The sequence below is a fragment of the Adiantum capillus-veneris genome, chromosome 16 (assembly GCF_014529385.1).
Source record: "Adiantum capillus-veneris isolate H3 chromosome 16, ASM1452938v2, whole genome shotgun sequence".
NCBI lineage: Eukaryota > Viridiplantae > Streptophyta > Polypodiopsida > Polypodiales > Pteridaceae > Adiantum > Adiantum capillus-veneris.
In genome coordinates, this window is record NC_140946.1 from 131,190,405 (window position 1) to 131,208,366 (window position 17,962).

The 17,962-nt window shown below is 40.7% G+C and overlaps 1 protein-coding gene across 1 annotated transcript; it reads left to right on the forward strand.

Annotated features, from left to right (window-relative positions):
• The first annotated feature begins 1,850 nt into the window (after positions 1 to 1,850).
• LOC147439876 (uncharacterized) lies at positions 1,851 to 12,895 on the forward strand. Its single transcript, XM_086484076.1, has 2 exons — positions 1,851 to 2,429; positions 12,722 to 12,895. Exons 1-2 carry the CDS (start codon positions 1,851 to 1,853, stop codon positions 12,893 to 12,895), a joined length of 753 nt encoding a protein of 250 aa, XP_086340202.1.
• Positions 12,896 to 17,962: the final 5,067 nt, after the last annotated feature.

The following is a 17,962-nucleotide window of genomic DNA, read 5'->3' on the forward strand; positions in this document are numbered from 1 at the left end:
TTATTTCTGCAGGTGAAGTCATTTCAGACAGTTCCCTTGTGCAGACTGTTCTTGATGCCTTACTAGATTCTTACCAGACTTTTGCTAGTACTTGGAGACTTATGACCCAAGGAAATCCAGAAGTTGTCAAGTTTAATGCATTAAGCACATTGCTATTGCAAGAGTCACTTTGCAGAAAAAATAGGACTAGGCAACATGCAGTTGAACAGGCTTTTATTGCTGCTCAAAGAAAGGGTGGTAACAGTAATGCAGCCACTTCTTATGGTTCTGCTGCAAGTGGCAAAACTTATGTTCCTAATGCTTCTGCTGGTAGCAATTCGTTTGGAAATTTTGGTGATAAGGGCAAAAAGAAAATACGTTGCCATTATTGTAAAGCTAATGATCACTTGATCAAGTCGTGTCCTAAGTTGAAGGCCAAAGAGGCTAAGAAGAAAGAGGGTGGTTCCACTACAAATGTTGGTTCCAATACAAATGCAACCATTGTTGAGTCTTCTGTGAAAGGAGACTGTGTTGCTGATGTTGATGCTAAGTACAATCCTGTTGTCCATGATGCATGCTTGTCAGTTTCTGCAGATTCACATGTGTGGTATTTTGACAGTGGTGCTACAAAGCACATTACCTCACATCGTGAATTGTTTACCTCTCTCGAGTCTGTCCCTCATGGGAATTCAGTCACTTGTGCCAACAATGCCTCTTATCTGGTTCAGGGAGTTGCAAAGATTGTTCTTACTGTTGCAAATGGCAGCTCCTTCACACTTGTTGATGCACTTTATGTACTTGGAATCAAGAAGAATCTCTTGTCTATATCCGCACTTGCTAGACTTGGACTTGTAGTCAAATTTGTGGATGACAGATGTACATTTCATGATCTCAGTTTTGGTGATGAAATTGTTGCATCTGGCCTTTTGTGCCGTGGGATGTATAAGCTCACTTTGTATGACAAGTGTGGACAAAATTTTGCAAATGCTATTGCAGATTCAAGGGCTATTTCAGATGCAAAACTTTGGCATGCACATTTTGGTCATCTGAATTTTGCCAATTTGTTGAGTTTGCAGAAATTTGATATGGTTGCTTCTTTGCCACCTCTTGAAGCACCTATCAAACATGTTTGTGAAGGCTATATCTTGGGTAAGATGCAGCGTTCTATGTTTCCAAAGGATGGTTCAGTTCAGGCCACATGCAGGTTGCAGCTTGTGCATAGTGATGTTTGTGGGCCCATGCAAACTCCGTCCTTGGGCAATTACCTTTACTACGTGACTTTCATTGATGATTACTCCTGGCATGCATGGGTATTTCTGCTTAAAGCAAAGTCCAAAGTTTTTATGTGCTTCAAACAATTTTTGGCTATGGCTGAAAATGTCTCGAAATGTACTATGGGCACCCTCCGTTCCGATCGAGAGGGGGAGTATATGTCTCATGAATTTAATGCATTTCTCGCTAGTTGTGGGATAAAACACCAATGTACAGTGCCTTATACACCTCAGCAAAGCGGTGTTGTTGAGAGAAAAAACAAGTCACTTACGAAAATGGCACGATGTATGGTCAAAAGTCAAGCTCTGCCGCATTCTTTTTGGCTTGAGGCCATCATGTGATCCACTTATGTACTTAACAGGTGTCCTACGAAAGCTTTGTAGTCTATTACTCTATATGAAGGATGGCATGATAGAAAGCCTACTATTGAGCACATGCGTGTTTTGGGCTGTTTGGCATATGCTTGGATGCCACAAACACAGCGTAGAAAATTGGATGATAAGGCTATCAAATGTATTTTTGTGGGTTATAGTGCTGAAAGCAAAGGTTACAGGTTATATCATCCGCAAAAAAAGCGTATTCTGGTTTCATGGGATATAATGTTTGTGGAAGATTCTATTCAACCCTTACTGTCATGTACTAGAGACAGTAATGTAAGCTCACAGGACATTTATGACACTTTGTTGCCTCTTTTCAGCGGTGGAAATTCGAATGTAAGTTCCAATGAGGCAAATGTACATCCTATGGGGGTTTCTGAAAATTTTACAGATCAGCCTATTACTGATGCAAATGTACATGATGTTCTTGATGAGGAAAGGGCTGAAAATGAGCAGGCTAGAGGTATGCCAAAATGGCTGGTGCACACTTTGCGTGACAGTAAATTGGATGCACCTTTGTCTATTCGTAGTCATGCAGGCTCTCACCATGCATCTTATGCATCAGATTGTTATGCTTTGGCTATGTCTAGCTTACATGATGTTGAGGAGCCTCTGTCTTTTGATGAAGCACAGAATTCAAAAAATTGGATGGTTGTCATGCAATCAGAATATGATTCACTTATAGAAATGGACACATGGACTTTTTGTGATTTGCCGCCTGGCAAAAAGTCCATTGGTACAAAATGGGTTTACAAGTTGAAAAGCAAGCCGGATGGTGAGATCGATAGACATAAGGCTCGAGTTGTTGCAAAGGGTTATGCACAGCAAAAAGGCATAGATTATGAAGAGAATTTTTCTCCCACTTGTTGTATGAATACTGTGCTTTCTTGAATGGTGACATATATGAGGAAGTTTATGTAACACAGCCTCGCGGTTTTGTCATAAAAGGACTAGAGGACAAAGTGTGAAGATGTAAGAAGGCTTTGTATGGGTTGAAGCAATCTCCTTGTGCTTGGTATGAGAAACCTGACATTCATTTGGTTAAACGAGGCTTTTGTAACAGTCCAACAGAAAGCACATTGTATGTAAAGCGTGAGGGTGATGTACTTCTCATTGTGGTTCTTTATGTTGATGATTTGCTGATCACTGGACCAAATGAGAGACATATTGCTGAATTTAAGGCTGATTTGAATGCTACTTTCAAGATGAAAGATTTGGGGCTGTTGCATCATTACTTGGGTATACAATTTAAGCAATGTGATGGTGGTATTGCCTTGTGTCAGAAACGTTACATAGAGACATTGCTATGTAAGTTTGGACTTGAGGATTGCAAACCTATTGCCACTCCCATGGAAACAGGTTTGAAGTTGAGTCTACATGATGTTGGCGATCCTACTGATGTCACTCTTTACCAAACTGCTGTTGGCTGCCTCATTTATGTATGCAACACGAGGCCAAATATTCAGTTTGCAGTCTCACAAGTCAACAGATTTATGCATAGCCCAGGGTCTAAGCATTGGCAGGCTTTCAAGAGCATTTTCCGCTACCTTAGTGGCACTTTACATCTTGGCTTGTTTTATCCCAAGGGGGATCATTGCATGAGCTCTCCATTAAATCTTGGGAAGAGATAGTCTTCTTTGCTTCACACATAGACTGTGTGTGAGTGTGTGTGTGTGATAATGCCTTGCAAAAATCAGACCCCTCTCTCTCTTGGGCAAGCCCTCTTGCTATTTGCTCTTGCTAAGCCCTCATTGGCTCTCCCCAAGTCAAACCAATGACCATTAAGCAGCATAAGTGATAGCCTTTTGACATGTGTCCCCCTTTCCCCTTTTGTGAGAGCTTTAGGTAATTAAATAATTGAACTAAACTCTCATTGGACCCCTTTGCCTCCTGGCCAATAGGAATCAGGCAAGCCATCGGGCTCCTGAATGCTCATTGAACCCCTTGGGAGACTGCCCAATAGTCTTCTAGGAGACTTAATTCTCATTGGTTTCTTTTATTAAATGTTTTTAAATTAATTAAACTAGATTTACTCTAGCTTAATTCTCATTGATCCACTTCAAGGGTCATCCAATAGAAACTGGGCACACCTTGTGGGCATCTGGCTTAGGGAGTTGACATGTGTCCCTCATTCCCTTTGTGTAAAGGGAGTCTGTGTGTGTGTGTGCGTGTGTGTGTGATTTTCTCTCTCATCCCCTACCTTTAGGGCTCGCCCCCTCCCATGTAGGGATATGCAAAGACTTTTTTTACACACACAAAGCATCCGATTTCCCCTAGGTTTGACCTTTGGACACAACCTTTGAATTTTGAAACCTTAGCCTTTTGGAAGTCTTAATGGGCTGAACCTTAGGGTCTTTTTAGCCCATTGTTGCACATGGCTCTTTTGCAAATGGCCCCCCTTTGGATCCCTATTTTCCCTCCTTTGGATCCCTACTGTGGCCGGTCTGCTAGCTTCACCAATATTCTAACCTTTTCTCCCCTGGCAGTTCCCCACATTAAATGATCAGTTTAATATGAGAAAGTCATTTAGGAGAACTAGATATTAATTATTATGACAGTTAGAGCGAGTTATGCCTAACCCAGGCATGCCAGGATCTTCTAGAGATGAGTATGATGCGATGTACTTGCCGATGTTTGACATTGACTTACAGACCATAGAGCCTTTATCATATGACGAGTCCCTAGATACGCATACTCATCCCACATTGGTAGAGTTGTATAGACTTGAGCAGACAAAGACATATGTTGACGACTGTGGACGTAGATACACACGAGAGTCTAGCACATCTAGTGAGTTATGTGAGAGAGTGATTGCCATGCTTTCGTTTGATCAAGATCCTCAAGAGCGTGTATATAGAGGCACTGATCATGCCATCTATGTGCTGACTATTGGAGTGAGATACACACCTAGATCATTGATCGATCAAGCACATTGTAGCACTAGACTACCTACGACAGCTTTAGCCCACCAGTCTGGTCATAGATCACCTCCTACACCCATGAGTGATTGTCATCCTCTACGAGAGATTACTAGGACTATGACACCCCTAGATGGAGCTCTTGAGCTTAGCCTACCATAGAGTGAGCTTCATAGCTTAGATCAGCATGAGACCGATGACATAGAGCTGACATGTGTTGCTCATCATCATGATGTGCAACATAGTGACACATTAGTGACTGATTCACCTACAGAGCACCCACATCACATAGATGTTGCCATAGAGCCATCTATTCTTGCAGAGACACGATCTCATTCCTCGATCAGAGAGCGAGCATATATGATTGCAGAGACATTGACACATGAGGTTCCTCTAGACCACCACACAGATACCACACATATAGAGGTCACACCACATATCATTGAGCCTACACAGGCTAGTATGACCTCTAGACATTTACATCATGAGGATAGATGAGCACCTGCGAGATTCTATTGGAGACCACAAGGATTTTCTGATTCTAAGTGAGCATTAGAGCCTTCTCTAGATAGAGTTCAGAGTAGTGCTACCAAGGAGTTACCCCTTCCACATCATATATATAGATCTACACCCAGAGATTCCTATAAGACTCGATGAGTATATGTTCCACGGGGAGAGATATCGATGAGACCATTGCCTAGTGATGACACTTATGTGTGGATAGAGAGCCGGATTACACATGATGGATTATCACATGGTTGGCTCACATCTAGACGATCACTAGAGGCACAGAGTTATTATGAGGGACATAGACAGATTTGGATTCCCAGGTTGAGAGTTGTAGCACATAGTGAGCATTCACGACCACATTTGATTATGAGAGACTTGAGAGAGATTTCTAGACCTTCTAGAAAATCTCAGAGATCATTTTTAGAGAGACCACGACCACAGAAACTGTGTCAGAGAGAGAGAGATCTTTACATTCACATGTGAAGAAATCTCCCAATGACCTCCTCATGAGATTGAAGGGATTGAAGATTTGGTAACCAAAGAGCCGACCACCTATCACATCATAGGTTGACACTAATCATAGCATGTCTGAGGTTTTCATTGACCATGTTGTTGATTTAGAGCTTGGCAAGAGTCAGCCATTCAGGGATCTTGAGCCACATAGTCCATTGACCACACAGTCACAAATTGATGTTATCCCTAGATCCATTAGTTGTGCTATAGATTCTACCATTGACATGGAGCTAGGTGCTAGCCAGTTGATGACCATTATAGAGAGAGCTAGGAGACTACATGTTTTATTGTTTGGAGAGAGTTCTCTTATCCCTCCTAGTTGCACCAGACCTATGGTGCACTAGATACATGCGCATATGCTAGAGGCACTTTTTTCGCTTTCGGTTTTTTCCCTCTAGACATCCAGGTTTGAGACCTTAGTTTAGGATTTATTTTTATTTGTGTTTAGGTAATAAAACTTCCACTTCTATGCTGACACACCTTTCTAGGTGGTAGTGTTTTGTTTATGATTTTGCAGCATAGATGGACTTTAGCTTTCACACAACATGGACATCTCGAGTTCCAGCTTCACATGTTTTCTTCCTTGGCTATTGAGGATATGTAGCACATATCTTCAGGTGTACTACTTTCCATGATTTATGTTTGTGGAAATTTATGTTTGCTGATTGTTGTATTCCATGGTTTGATCGAGTGCATTTAAATATGTTTTGTTATCTGCCATTAAAGATGTATAAACTTGTCTTTGCTTTAGTTAATTGACCTTAAGTTTAATCTTATTGATGAGCCTTGATGTTAGGAGACTGTGACTTTAGGTTAACCAATTCACTTGACCACTAGTTTTAGTTGGAAATATTATTTGAGTGTTTGAGACCTTAGGAGTGTTTTAAGCATAGATAGGCTTGCTCACTCAAACAACAATGACCACTAGTGAGAATACAAAGGAAATGGAAGAAAAAGTTGGAAGAGAAATCCCAGCTTCATTGTATTGCCTATGGTATTAGAGTCCTAGAGGTTCCCAGTGTGGGCGCTTTTCTTTGAGAAGCAAAAATCCCCAGGCATACAAAATAAACACACATGTTTTAAAAAGAAAAAAAAGAAAAGAAAAATAAAAAGAAAGAAAAAAAGACATGAAAAAGACTTCCATTGAGCTTCAAGTAAAAAATTCAAGCTTTTGTTCGGAGTTGTGAGAGTTAGTAAGCTAATCAAAGCTAAAAAACATAAATAGGGAATCTTACATTTAGATAATCTTTCTAACTTAGCTAGTACTAGAGTAATTGTTTTAACCTTTAGTTGTAGTTAACTAATTGATAGACTCATCCATAAGCCCAAAACTTTTGATTAATTAATTTCAGCAAGTGAAATTTATTTGTCCTTAATGGCAGTGTAGCATTCCATAATTATTTGTATTCATTCATTACCACATACATGATTTGCCTTTCCTTTATGCTTTATTGCCATATGATTCAGCTTGCTACCTCATTGCCTTTTTCTTTTTCAGGTCCATTCTTCACATAGCATCTACCACGACATGGCTTTGTCAGGGACGACAAAGCTTAGGAGGGGGGCAATGTTTGGCAGCGCAAACACAAAGTAGCAGATGACCTTCAGCTATGCTATTTTTAGCATATGCTTATGATGTATTAGCATACGTTGCTTCATTTTTTGACAGACACATCATTTGTATATGTACTTTTGACATATTTACGGGCTCTACATGAGTTCCAACTTGTATATTTGATGTTACCATGATGCCTAGGAGCTATAGAGATGCACACAATTCTAAGCATCTCATGGGCAGCTAGGCATATTTTTTATGCCCTAGGTATAAAAGTGAAAGTTAGGTCATTTTTTAGGGATCCTCAGGTGAGTTAAGCTTTCATGGAAAGCTTGTAGAGAAGATAGAGGTGAAGATGTTTGGAGTTGGAGCTTCCTCTTGTGCTCACCTACTTTCTATGGCATGCAATGGAAAACTAAATGCTCTTGTTCTTCTTTCTCTTTGTCAATTGTGTTTATGGTGTGTAGTTAAGCATTGATTAGTCTCTAATTAGTGTTTCCCTCTATCATTTATCTTCACTTTTACATTATTTGTGAGCTCATTGAGATTTTGATTGATGTTTGTGTGTGATTGATGAGAGTGTGCACACATTGTCCTCTTGATTGTTGAGATTAAAGAAGATTAGAGAGTAGGAATCGAGTGATTAGCCTTCTCCATAGCTTTCTCTTCTTCTTAACTCTCTTGATTAGGATCCTCTTCTTGCATTTCTAGTGATTCCATGCCTTCATGCACTAGCCGGGTTATCAATCCATTGGTTTGACATTATGTCGGCGGATTGAGCTATGCGACAACCCCCCAACAGATATGTACTCTCATCTTACAGTGCACTGTGCATGAGTGTTGGTTTTCATTGACAAGGATATGTGCTCTCATCTTACTGTGCAATGTGCGTGAGTGTTGGACTCTATGATGCTCCACCAATTGTAAGTTAATAGACTTTGACTCTTATGCTCATCTCATCCAGCATGAGCAACATGAATTAGATATGCTCATTGTTCCAGCTTGAGCGTAAGCCTAATAACTATGACTCTTAGCACAAAGTTTAATATGACTTGAAGCTTTGGGATTAATGCTTTGCTCATTTTATGGCTCAACAGCGCCGACTCTGACTATGCCAAAGAGTGTTTTTTGCACCCTGGCAACTTGACTTTTGACATTCTTGAGCTTGCTACAAACATTCTCCAGGTAAAAGTAAGCTTGAATCTTCAAAAAGAGGATTAGTGAAGGACCAAGTTGGCATTGAAGGTTTCTTTTGCCATACCTGTTTTATCACCTTTGAATTTGCATTTGCATTGGTTGGGTTGTCCTTCTTTGACTGTGAAGACTCCATTATTTGTTTGATTCTCCAATTGGGCCTATTGATAGGAGTCTTTGATGTTGTTGTAGGTCTTTGTTGATCGTTGACATTTGACTTTTAACTAGGAGCATTGGAAGAATTAGGAATCAAAATCTCTTCAGGGCCTTTGTAGCTCCTTTTTTGACTTTGCTTTGCTCTAGGGCTTGTTGAGTTCTTGAGATCTTCCTGCAGGTCTAATGTAGTTGTAGTTGGCTTGTGTTTGACTGGTAGCCAAATATTTGTATATCCTATGTAGAATCCTTGTCCAAGAGGAACATTCTTTGAGATTTGATCTGTCTTTGTTTTGTATCCTCTTGTGAGTTGTGGTAGACTTTAGCATCTTTCGATGTTGTTCTGCTATATACCTGCTTCTTAGGTATCCTAGGATATTGCCGAGGTTGATACTTAATGGGCCTTCTTTCTGGGGAGGGACTTGACATTACTTCATATGCTCTAACCTGCACTTTTGGTACCCATGTCTGTTTGTTACCTCCATAGTACTCCTGTTCTTTTAAGCTCCATTGTGACGCTATCCATCCCATGTGTTTGTCTTTTGGTGTTGATTTCCTGTCCTTAATCCAAACCGGATCATTGACTTTGACTAAACTGCTCGGAACAAACACTTGCTTGACTTTCCTTTGCTTTCTTGAGTAGTTTGGCTGATATACCTTTGCTTTTCTGGGTGTCTCCTTAGAGGTTTCAACTGGGTCAAAATTTGACTTGAAGTTTTGAAAGCCCGACTTCCTTGTAGAGGCATATTCTGTCACACCTTCTTTGCTAATCGGTGGAAGTTCCACTTTAGCTTTACCTTTGTCTGCAATATTTGTCTTTGATTATTGTGACTTTGAATCTAGCATTAACGGTACCTGTAAATGTTGCTGGCTACCTCTTGGAGAAGAGAGTATTAGCATTGTATCTTCTTTGTAGGCCTTGTGTTGGTCTAACCATTGATGTCCAAGGATGACATCTGCAAGCATGTCCTTTGAAGGCTTCACCGGAAATTTTACTTGCTCTTCATGATGTTGGATGCTAAGGGTAGCAACCATTTATTTTTGACCTGTATGCAAACTTAGCATTGTTTTGCTATCATGTTTGTATGGAGTAATCTCTAGAATGCTTTGAATGTGGTCTGCAACCATATTGCACTTTGCTTCTTTATCCAATAGAGCATTGCATCTGACACTTGCTCCTTTTGTACTGTTGAGAACTGTTCTGGTCTATTGGCATTCCTATTATGATGTTGTCTGGCATATCTTTTGCTGTGATCACATGGAATTGAGCTTTGACGATCTGTGAAATTACTTCAATGGTGGTGGAGATGATTCCCCATAATTCTGCTCGTTTGTTTCCTAATATGCTCACAAATTCAGGAGCATCTTCCAGTTGTGGTTGGCCACATATTTTCCAAGTGCAAAAAGACATGAGGTTCTTGTCTAACGGAAAATCTAGCTTTACTTCTCTTGACAGCTTTTCTTCGTTTCCACCAACAATGTTGCACTTGATCTTCTTAGGATTTGTGTATGAATTGACTGCTTTTGCTGTGGCAGTGTCCTTTAGTTGAGCTTTATATGCATTTTCTTTGCTATGACCACCTGCTTCAATTGATGTTGACTCCATTGGTTGCAATATTGCACTTTTTTTGCAATTCCTGCATCTGAGTAACCTTTGACCTTAGAAGATCCATTGTACTTTCTGGTAGAATCTATCTCTTTGGAGGAGATTTTTGTGGTGACCTTTGTGTAGCTTTCTGGACTTTAGCTCCCATTGACTTTGACTTTTCTATCACATGTTTTGGAGCTTGAGGCTTTGCATCATCCTCAGATAGTCTTTGACTTCAGTCGTACCATCCATATGAGTTTGTACATGATCTTGATCTTGCTAATATTTGTTACCTTGTGCATCTTGATATGCATATGTGAGCTTGATCACATGTAATTGTTTGAACACTATTGGATTTGTCGGTTTTTGACTCTGACTTGTGGAGATTAGCTGAAAATTTTGTCCTTGATGATCTTCATAGAGGCATTTGTCTACCGATTCTGATGGAATCTGGGTCAATTGGAAACTTCCAACAACCATATGACCTTTCAATGGTTTCTGCTTTGAAGGGGTCTGCTGGCTAGAATCCCTAGGGCTTCAAACTGGTATAACATTTCCTGGTAAAAGAGCTGAGCTTGATGGATTTATAGCTCCCCCCTTCCTAGGGTGATCACTATAGCCTGCTTTATTATAAGAGTTCAAAACTATTTGGCTCTGGTTTAGTCTCACCTTCTGGGACTGTGAAGGTACACTTTGGGTAGCACTGTTGACATTTGGCATCTGTAAACCTTCTACATAGTTTCCTATGTATCTCCTTGAAACATGACAAATTATTCCCCAAGTCAAGCTGTAGGTATCATTATCTTGGCTCTGATATCGTCGATCCCATGGGTCTCCTATGAGATGAGCTTCTGTGGTTTTAGGACCCAAGGTATCATAGATGCTAGACTCTCGTATCTACATCTGTTTTGGTCAAAGTATATGCTCGTTTGGTCACACCATCGAAGTTTAAGATTTCCGATGGAGGAGAGTTTGGCTCTAAACAGATTTCTGGATTCACTCGGGTAATATCCTTCAGCTCTAGAGAGGATGGGCTATAATAGATTCTTTCCTCTGAAATGAACCATCCTTCCTGATCTATCACTGGACGCACTTCTATGAGCTGGTATGTGGGTCGTTCAAACACTGGTTGATCCTTTTTGTACAGTTTTCCTTTTTGGTTTACATAGTGTGCATATGAATTATGTGTGCTCACAACTCTCAACTACACCACCCAAACCACATACACACAAACGGAAGGAAACTCAACAAATCATACCAGAATCGTACAAAACTTATGGAACACCATCCCCTCACTAGGATACACCTGCCCCAAAGCCTGTACACTCAAAACCCTCACTCCAAACCCATCTGCAAAAAACGCGTATGAAGACAGAGAAAAAATTTGAAAGTGTTTAAAACTGAAATCTATGAGTACCTATGTGTAGCTTATGTTGCCACAATTCTAACGACTACTTGCGTGTAGAAAATAGACATTGTTTGATACACTTACAACCACAAATAGCTCGTAGATGTGTTAGCACGCGTGCTTCATTTTGCGTGGAATGCTTGTTGTTGTTGCGTAGTTCTCTCCGAAACTATCACAATGGTGCAACAAGATCTCCAATGTGATGAGCGAGTAGGTAGTAGCGTCAAGATGAAGCTCACGTTCCCTCTCTTTCTCACAATTGATGGCAACAAAAAACCTTTATTAAGATAAAAGTTCTCCTCTACAAAATGACTTAGATACCTTATATACTAAGGCTACCATGGGTTAAACCAAAAATAGAGTTCAATGCGTCAAATGGATTTGTATTTACAATCTGGAAGTGCCATTGCACCCCGGCTTCTGCAACTAGATTAGCTACTCATTATAAATGACGTTTTTGACCATAATCCACATCATTTCATAAATCTCAAAATATACGACTTTGGTACAAAAAATTGAATTATGTCATATTGTTGACCCATGGGTCAACACTCCCCTTCACAATACCGACCAGTTTTGGTTGCACCATCATTACCCAACCCCCTTGTTGAACATTCATGTTCAACCAAAAGTAAGCTTATTGAACGAAGGATTGTAACACCGAACTAACAACCAAGCACATTGGAAAACCACAACCAAGCACACTGGAAAACCACAACCATATTTACAAGGTATTGACAAGCACAAGCCCAAAATGGACCTTGATGGCCTCAACGCCACGATTGTGCACGCCGAACTCGTCACGGGAAGTAAACAGGGGGCACCACCTAGCTTTGAGCGGCTAGGGCATGAACAATAGTGATTTAAAATAACACTAATACTGCACACCATAGAGAGAGAGAGAGAGAGACGTAGACCTAGATGATGAAAACTCCTCGGGATGTTAGGGTAATTTTGATTCAAAGTGGTATTTACAGAAAACTCAGTCTCGACGAGATGGAGACCGTGGTGAGAGAGAGAGGCTTAGCGGGTTTCCAACAAATACTTTTTGTAAATTTTGATGCACTAAAGGTTTCACTTTTGGGACAATTCCAAAGAGAGAATACGCCAAATGAATTGTTGAGGAAGATCAAAACAACAAAGCAAAAGAAGCTCAAAGTGGAGGATTATTCACAAAAATTTAAAACAATCTTGAATAGATTGGAAGTGGATGAATGACCAAGCAATGAGATGGTGGAATAATATTTTATGCAGGGATTAAGAAAGGAGTTAAAGAGTGAAGTGGGAAGCTATGATGTGGCCGGAGGATTTGATGGGTTAGTTGATTTGGCAGTCAGAGTTGAAAAAAGATTGAGTCTTATAGGAATAGTGGAATCAAATACAGGTTTGAATTTGGATTCAAAAGATGAGGAGGATGATTCACAATAAAAAACGGACTCTGAGGAAGACTCTGAGGATGAGGATTCCAGAAAATCAAGAAAGAAAAAGAAGAAGGGGAAGCAATTGAAGAATATGGGGACTCGAGATAGTAAGGATACCAATCCCTTTTGTGAGATTTGCGAGAAGCCCGATCTACAGTGGCATGTTATCCCACCTTGGTGGGTATCCTTGGAAATTTCCCCTACCGGTTGGAGGTCTCCAATTCCTCCTTTGATTGTGTGGATACCAATTTTGGTCCGTCCTCTCTTGTGCTTTTGTGTCCACCCAATTTGCCAAAGGGCCTCTTAGAGTTGTAAGTTCATTGGTATATTTCCTCTGAGATTCAGATTATACCAATTTGCCGAAGGGCCTCTTAGTTGCAAGTTCATTGGCTATTTGGAAGGGAGGCATTCTAAATGTGGACCTAATATTATGAATATTAGAGGGCAATGTTTTGTGAACTGCATTGAGTTTTTGTGTTTAATTGAGATCAAAATTCAGAGTATATGCCCTTATAATAGCATTACAAGAGGAGTACAAGGACAAAATCCATATATGAGCCCCTAGGGACAATGATTTTGCTTTTTGTTGAGTTGATTTTTTGTTTTATTTAATTATTTTTTGAGATTTTCTTGAGAAAAACATGGAAAAATCCATAATCCAGATGAAGAAAAGACTGAAGAGATGCCTGAGCAATACAAAGAGAAGAAGGTACATGAAAATGACAAAACTTCACAAGGTATGTCTCAAAAGCCATATGCACAAGGCTTATAATGTCATAGGTAAGAAAAGAATTTTGATCAGACTTCAAAACAATATGAGGACAAACATGACTGAGAATGGTCATAAAACTCCGGGATGGCCTACAAGACAAAGAAAGTTGGTGATGTGACTAAACAAAAGCACCCATCAGGTATAAAATTGCCGATGAGACACTTCACGCGACTACAAGGCCGTATATAGGAAGTAGACCTTTATACTGTAAATCTTCTATCTTGTATGTGACATAATGAAGCCTAACAAACAAAAGGGACTAACATTACTGACAAAAGAAAGAGGGGCAAAAATGACAATTCAGTCATCTATTGCGATAGATGTCTGCAGAAGCAACCAGGGGTCAAACCAAATTCTGGTCATCAGTATTGGTTCTACATGTTTTGTTGGGTTTAAAGCCCTAGTTTGGTCACCCATGGGAATGCTCTCTTATGAGCATGTAGGCACTATTAGTGAGAGCCATACTTTTAATCAAGTTTGCTGGAAAGCTTTCATATATACATGTAAAGTCTTTGAATAATTATCAATAGCATTGCTTTGTTTTTATTGTGTCGTTCTGCTCTCTCTCTCTCTCTCTCTCTCTCTCTCTCTCTCTCTCTCTCTCTCTCTCTCTCTCTCTCTCTCTCTCTCTCTCTCTCTCTCTCTCTCTCTTGTTGTTCTCCTTTTGCTAGCCCTTTTCTTCTCCATGGATCCTCATAGACTCGACCCACCATGGCCCATGTTCAAAAACTGGTAGCAGAGCTCAGGCGGGTTGAGAAAGGAGGTCGACATATCGAGGTTGTGCAGGTCGGCGTTCTAAAACACTGTCAAGAGCAGAGGCGGTAGCTCTTGTTGGTAAGGCAAACCGATGTGGTGAAGAGGCCAAACCTCTTGAAATGATGTTGTCTGCAGAGCAAGGCAGTGAAAAATCGGCAAGCATCTCAAAACGATATAATCACTAGCAGGCGGCAAACAAAAACATATCAAGATGATGTCTATCCGGATGCAGTAGAGGCAACATCTCTTCAATTAGCATATCAAAACACCATTGTAAAAGAAGATTTCTTTCCAGGTAGCATATCAAAATACTTCTACAAACGGTTGATCTACCCATGGTTCATTTCAAAACGCCCTCTTGGCAGTGTATCAAAGTAAATATCTTCCAAGCATCTCAAAAGGCAAGCAGTAGTAGAGGACCATTTTTGTAAGGGATTCACTAGTTTGTTCTGTATGGTACCATGTGAGTGTACAATGGGGGGGGGGGGGGGGGGGGGGGGGGGGGGGGGGGGGGGGGGGGGGGGGGGGGGGGGGGGGGGGGGGGTTTGGAAAGTTTGCATAAGAGTATACAATAGGGGTAGACCTCCAAACTTTCATACACATAATGTACATTTAAAGGGGGGGGGGGGGGGGGGGGGGAGAAGGGTATATAAGTGCTATCCTTTTTGAGTCTATTAGTGAATATTATTCTCTCTCTCTCAATGGACATAAGCAAAAGAATAAGCCACAAATAAGCAAATGCTTGGACATTGAGACTGGTGAGGGAAGAGGGCTTGGTTTGATGCACATGGTTGGTAGTCATTGATAAAATGCAAGTTAATTTAAGGCCATCTTGAGGGAAAGAGGGAGATTTAGTGGTACAATTGAATGCTTTAATTTTTGGAGCCAACTTAATTGACTTGTTGGATTCAATGTACGATCCAACCCACCACTACCCACTCAGATCTCATAGGCCATGTCTACAAAGGAGATGACTGGAAGTCAAAAGGATACAAAAATGAGAGGCGGGGGGAAACCTCTCTCTCTCTCTCTCTCTCTCTCTCTCTCTCTCTCTCTCTCTCTCTCTCTCTCTCTCTCTCTCTCTCTCTCTCTCTCTCTCTCTCTCTCTCTCTCTCTCTCTCTCTCTCTCTCTCTCTCTTGCGGCTCCATCACTGGCAATTACACGAACGGAGATTAATAAAATCATCCGTCAGGATCTTATAAAGTTGGATACTAAGAGGACATGGGTAGACCCTACACAAGAATTGGGCACGAAGATGGCCGACTACAAAGAAAACTTCCTACAGCTATCTGAAGATGGATTTGTGATTCGCCCGAGCTATATGGATACCCACCTATATCATGGTTTGAGATGTGCTATTGGTCAGATTCGTACATCCTCACAATAGCTGGAAATTGAATTTGGCAGATCTAGGGGAATCCCACCTGAGAGCAGAATTTGCAAGTTATGCAGAATGGAGCCGGAGACAGAATTACACTACATATACCATTGCACCGTATACTATGAGATACGTGGGCGTTTCCATTGCCTATTTAAAGAAGGCTTTGGACCTCTAGATAGAGTCATGCAATACCAAGATCAAAGATGCTTAGGCTTGTACCTACTGGAACTACATCGGCACAGGGATAATCTAATGAGAAGACAAAGAGCACTACAGCCTCAGAGGCAGATCACAGATTTCTTCGGATCGAGAGTAGCAGAAGTGGAAGGAGAAGTAAGAGGCCAACAGCCAGCACAAAGGAGTACCCACATTCATACCAAAGGCACCCTCATTGACAGGGCGATTGAGCTTAGGAAATCGAGACGACCACGACCGAGATGCAGAAGCACACTTCACCGGAGGAGACTACAACAAAGGATTATAAGCATTCTAGCCAGACACCCAAAATGCTCCTAAGAATTTTATTTAATACTTTGTAGTTAGCTTTTCACATTTATTTTCACACTTTTCACACTTAGTACTTTGGTACTAAGGTACCCAGACAATGTAATAGATTCACCACTTTTGTATCAGTTTGGTCTCATAGGTCATTCTGGCCTTTTGAAGACATTAATATAACATTTCATTTCATTTCATTTTCTCTCTCTCTCTCTCTCTCTCTCTCTCTCTCTCTCTCTCTCTCTCTCTCTCTCTCTCTCTCTCTCTCTCTCTCTCTCTCTCTCTCTCTCTCTCTCTTTTCAAAAAAAAAAACGCAATCGTTTTTTGACCTAGTAGACAATAATTCACTCTTTTGATCATAACTTCTTCATCCGAACTCCGATTTGGGTGATCTATAGCCTCAATCAAAAAGCACGATTCCCTCTACGCATTGATGTAAAGACAAAAAAAATTAGAATTATGAAAGGCATTTCTGTAGCAGAATTTTTGAAGTGAACATGTTCAAGAAAGTTGAAGTGAACATTTTTGAAGTGAACATGTTCAAGAAAGTTGACTCTCATCTCTTATTTTACATACAATGTCTTCTGGCACTCGCAAGGGTTCTTCTTCTTCAACAAGGTCCATAACCGTTGTGGAAAATGATCCAACATCTCCTAAATGTGGAGATAGCAACACAACCACCCAACCAACAACATCGAAAACCATGATCATGGCATTCTTGGTATCGTTGCAAGAGACCGTAAACAAACAAGGCGAAGACTTACAAGAGCACTTGCAATGAAGAATGGCACACTAAGGGTACTTCTGGTTGAGAATGAGAATCTCAAGAGGACACTTGAGATGCAAACAATGCGTTTGATGCAACTTGAAGAGGAAGTCAAGGAATTTAAACGCTCTCTTGTGGACTTGAATGCTTTGAAGGAGCGCATGAGCAAAGTACAGCATGACCATGTATTGAAAGAGGAGAAATTTGACACCATGAGTCGGGATGTATGCAACATGAAAAATGTATGCACAAACAAGTCTTGGACTGATGTATGTGGTAAAAATATGGTTTCTAATTCCTCACTCATGCAAGATATGGTTCAAACAAAGAATGTTGAGAATGTGGATGTGGAGGAGTTGAAGGAATGGGAGTGATGTTCCAAGAACATTTTTATTCGTTAAATTCCCAAAGAGAAGTTAGAGACACCTCCTTCTCTTGCCATTGTTATCAAAGATTTCTTCATAACCCACTTTTGGCATGTCTGGAGTTATGGTATATGGAGCACATAGAGTGAGGAAGCAAGGAGCTCCTCGCTCGGGAGAACGGCGGCCTGTGAGGTCTCCACCCCGTTACCGTATCCATTTGACAAAAGGAGGGTATCTGACAGGTCGTTAGGCCCTAATCGATTGAGAAAAGCATAGTCAGATATACAAGATTTCTAATGGACAGACTCTCATCACCAAGTAACTTGAGTCCAAGCCATTGAAAAGGGGCCCTAGCTGTATCTCGCAGGAAAAGCATGAACTAACACAATATACTAATGTTCCTAATTCTCACCTTCCAAAAGAGAGAAACCCCAAATTCTTTTTTTCCCATAATTTTTAGAGGCACATACAATTGGGACTTCTCGACTCTTGGCACAATGAGTCTCTAGTTTTGCTTCTTCTATCAATGAGAAGC

Coding starts and splice junctions, on each gene's coding strand:
- LOC147439876 (XM_086484076.1), top strand. CDS start 1,851: ATGTTTGTGGAAGATTCTATTCAACCCTTACTGTCATGTACTAGAGAC. Junction 2,430..12,721: donor TCGATAGACATAAGGCTCGA/GTTGTTGCAAAG, acceptor TATTTTATGCAG/GGATTAAGAAAGGAGTTAAA.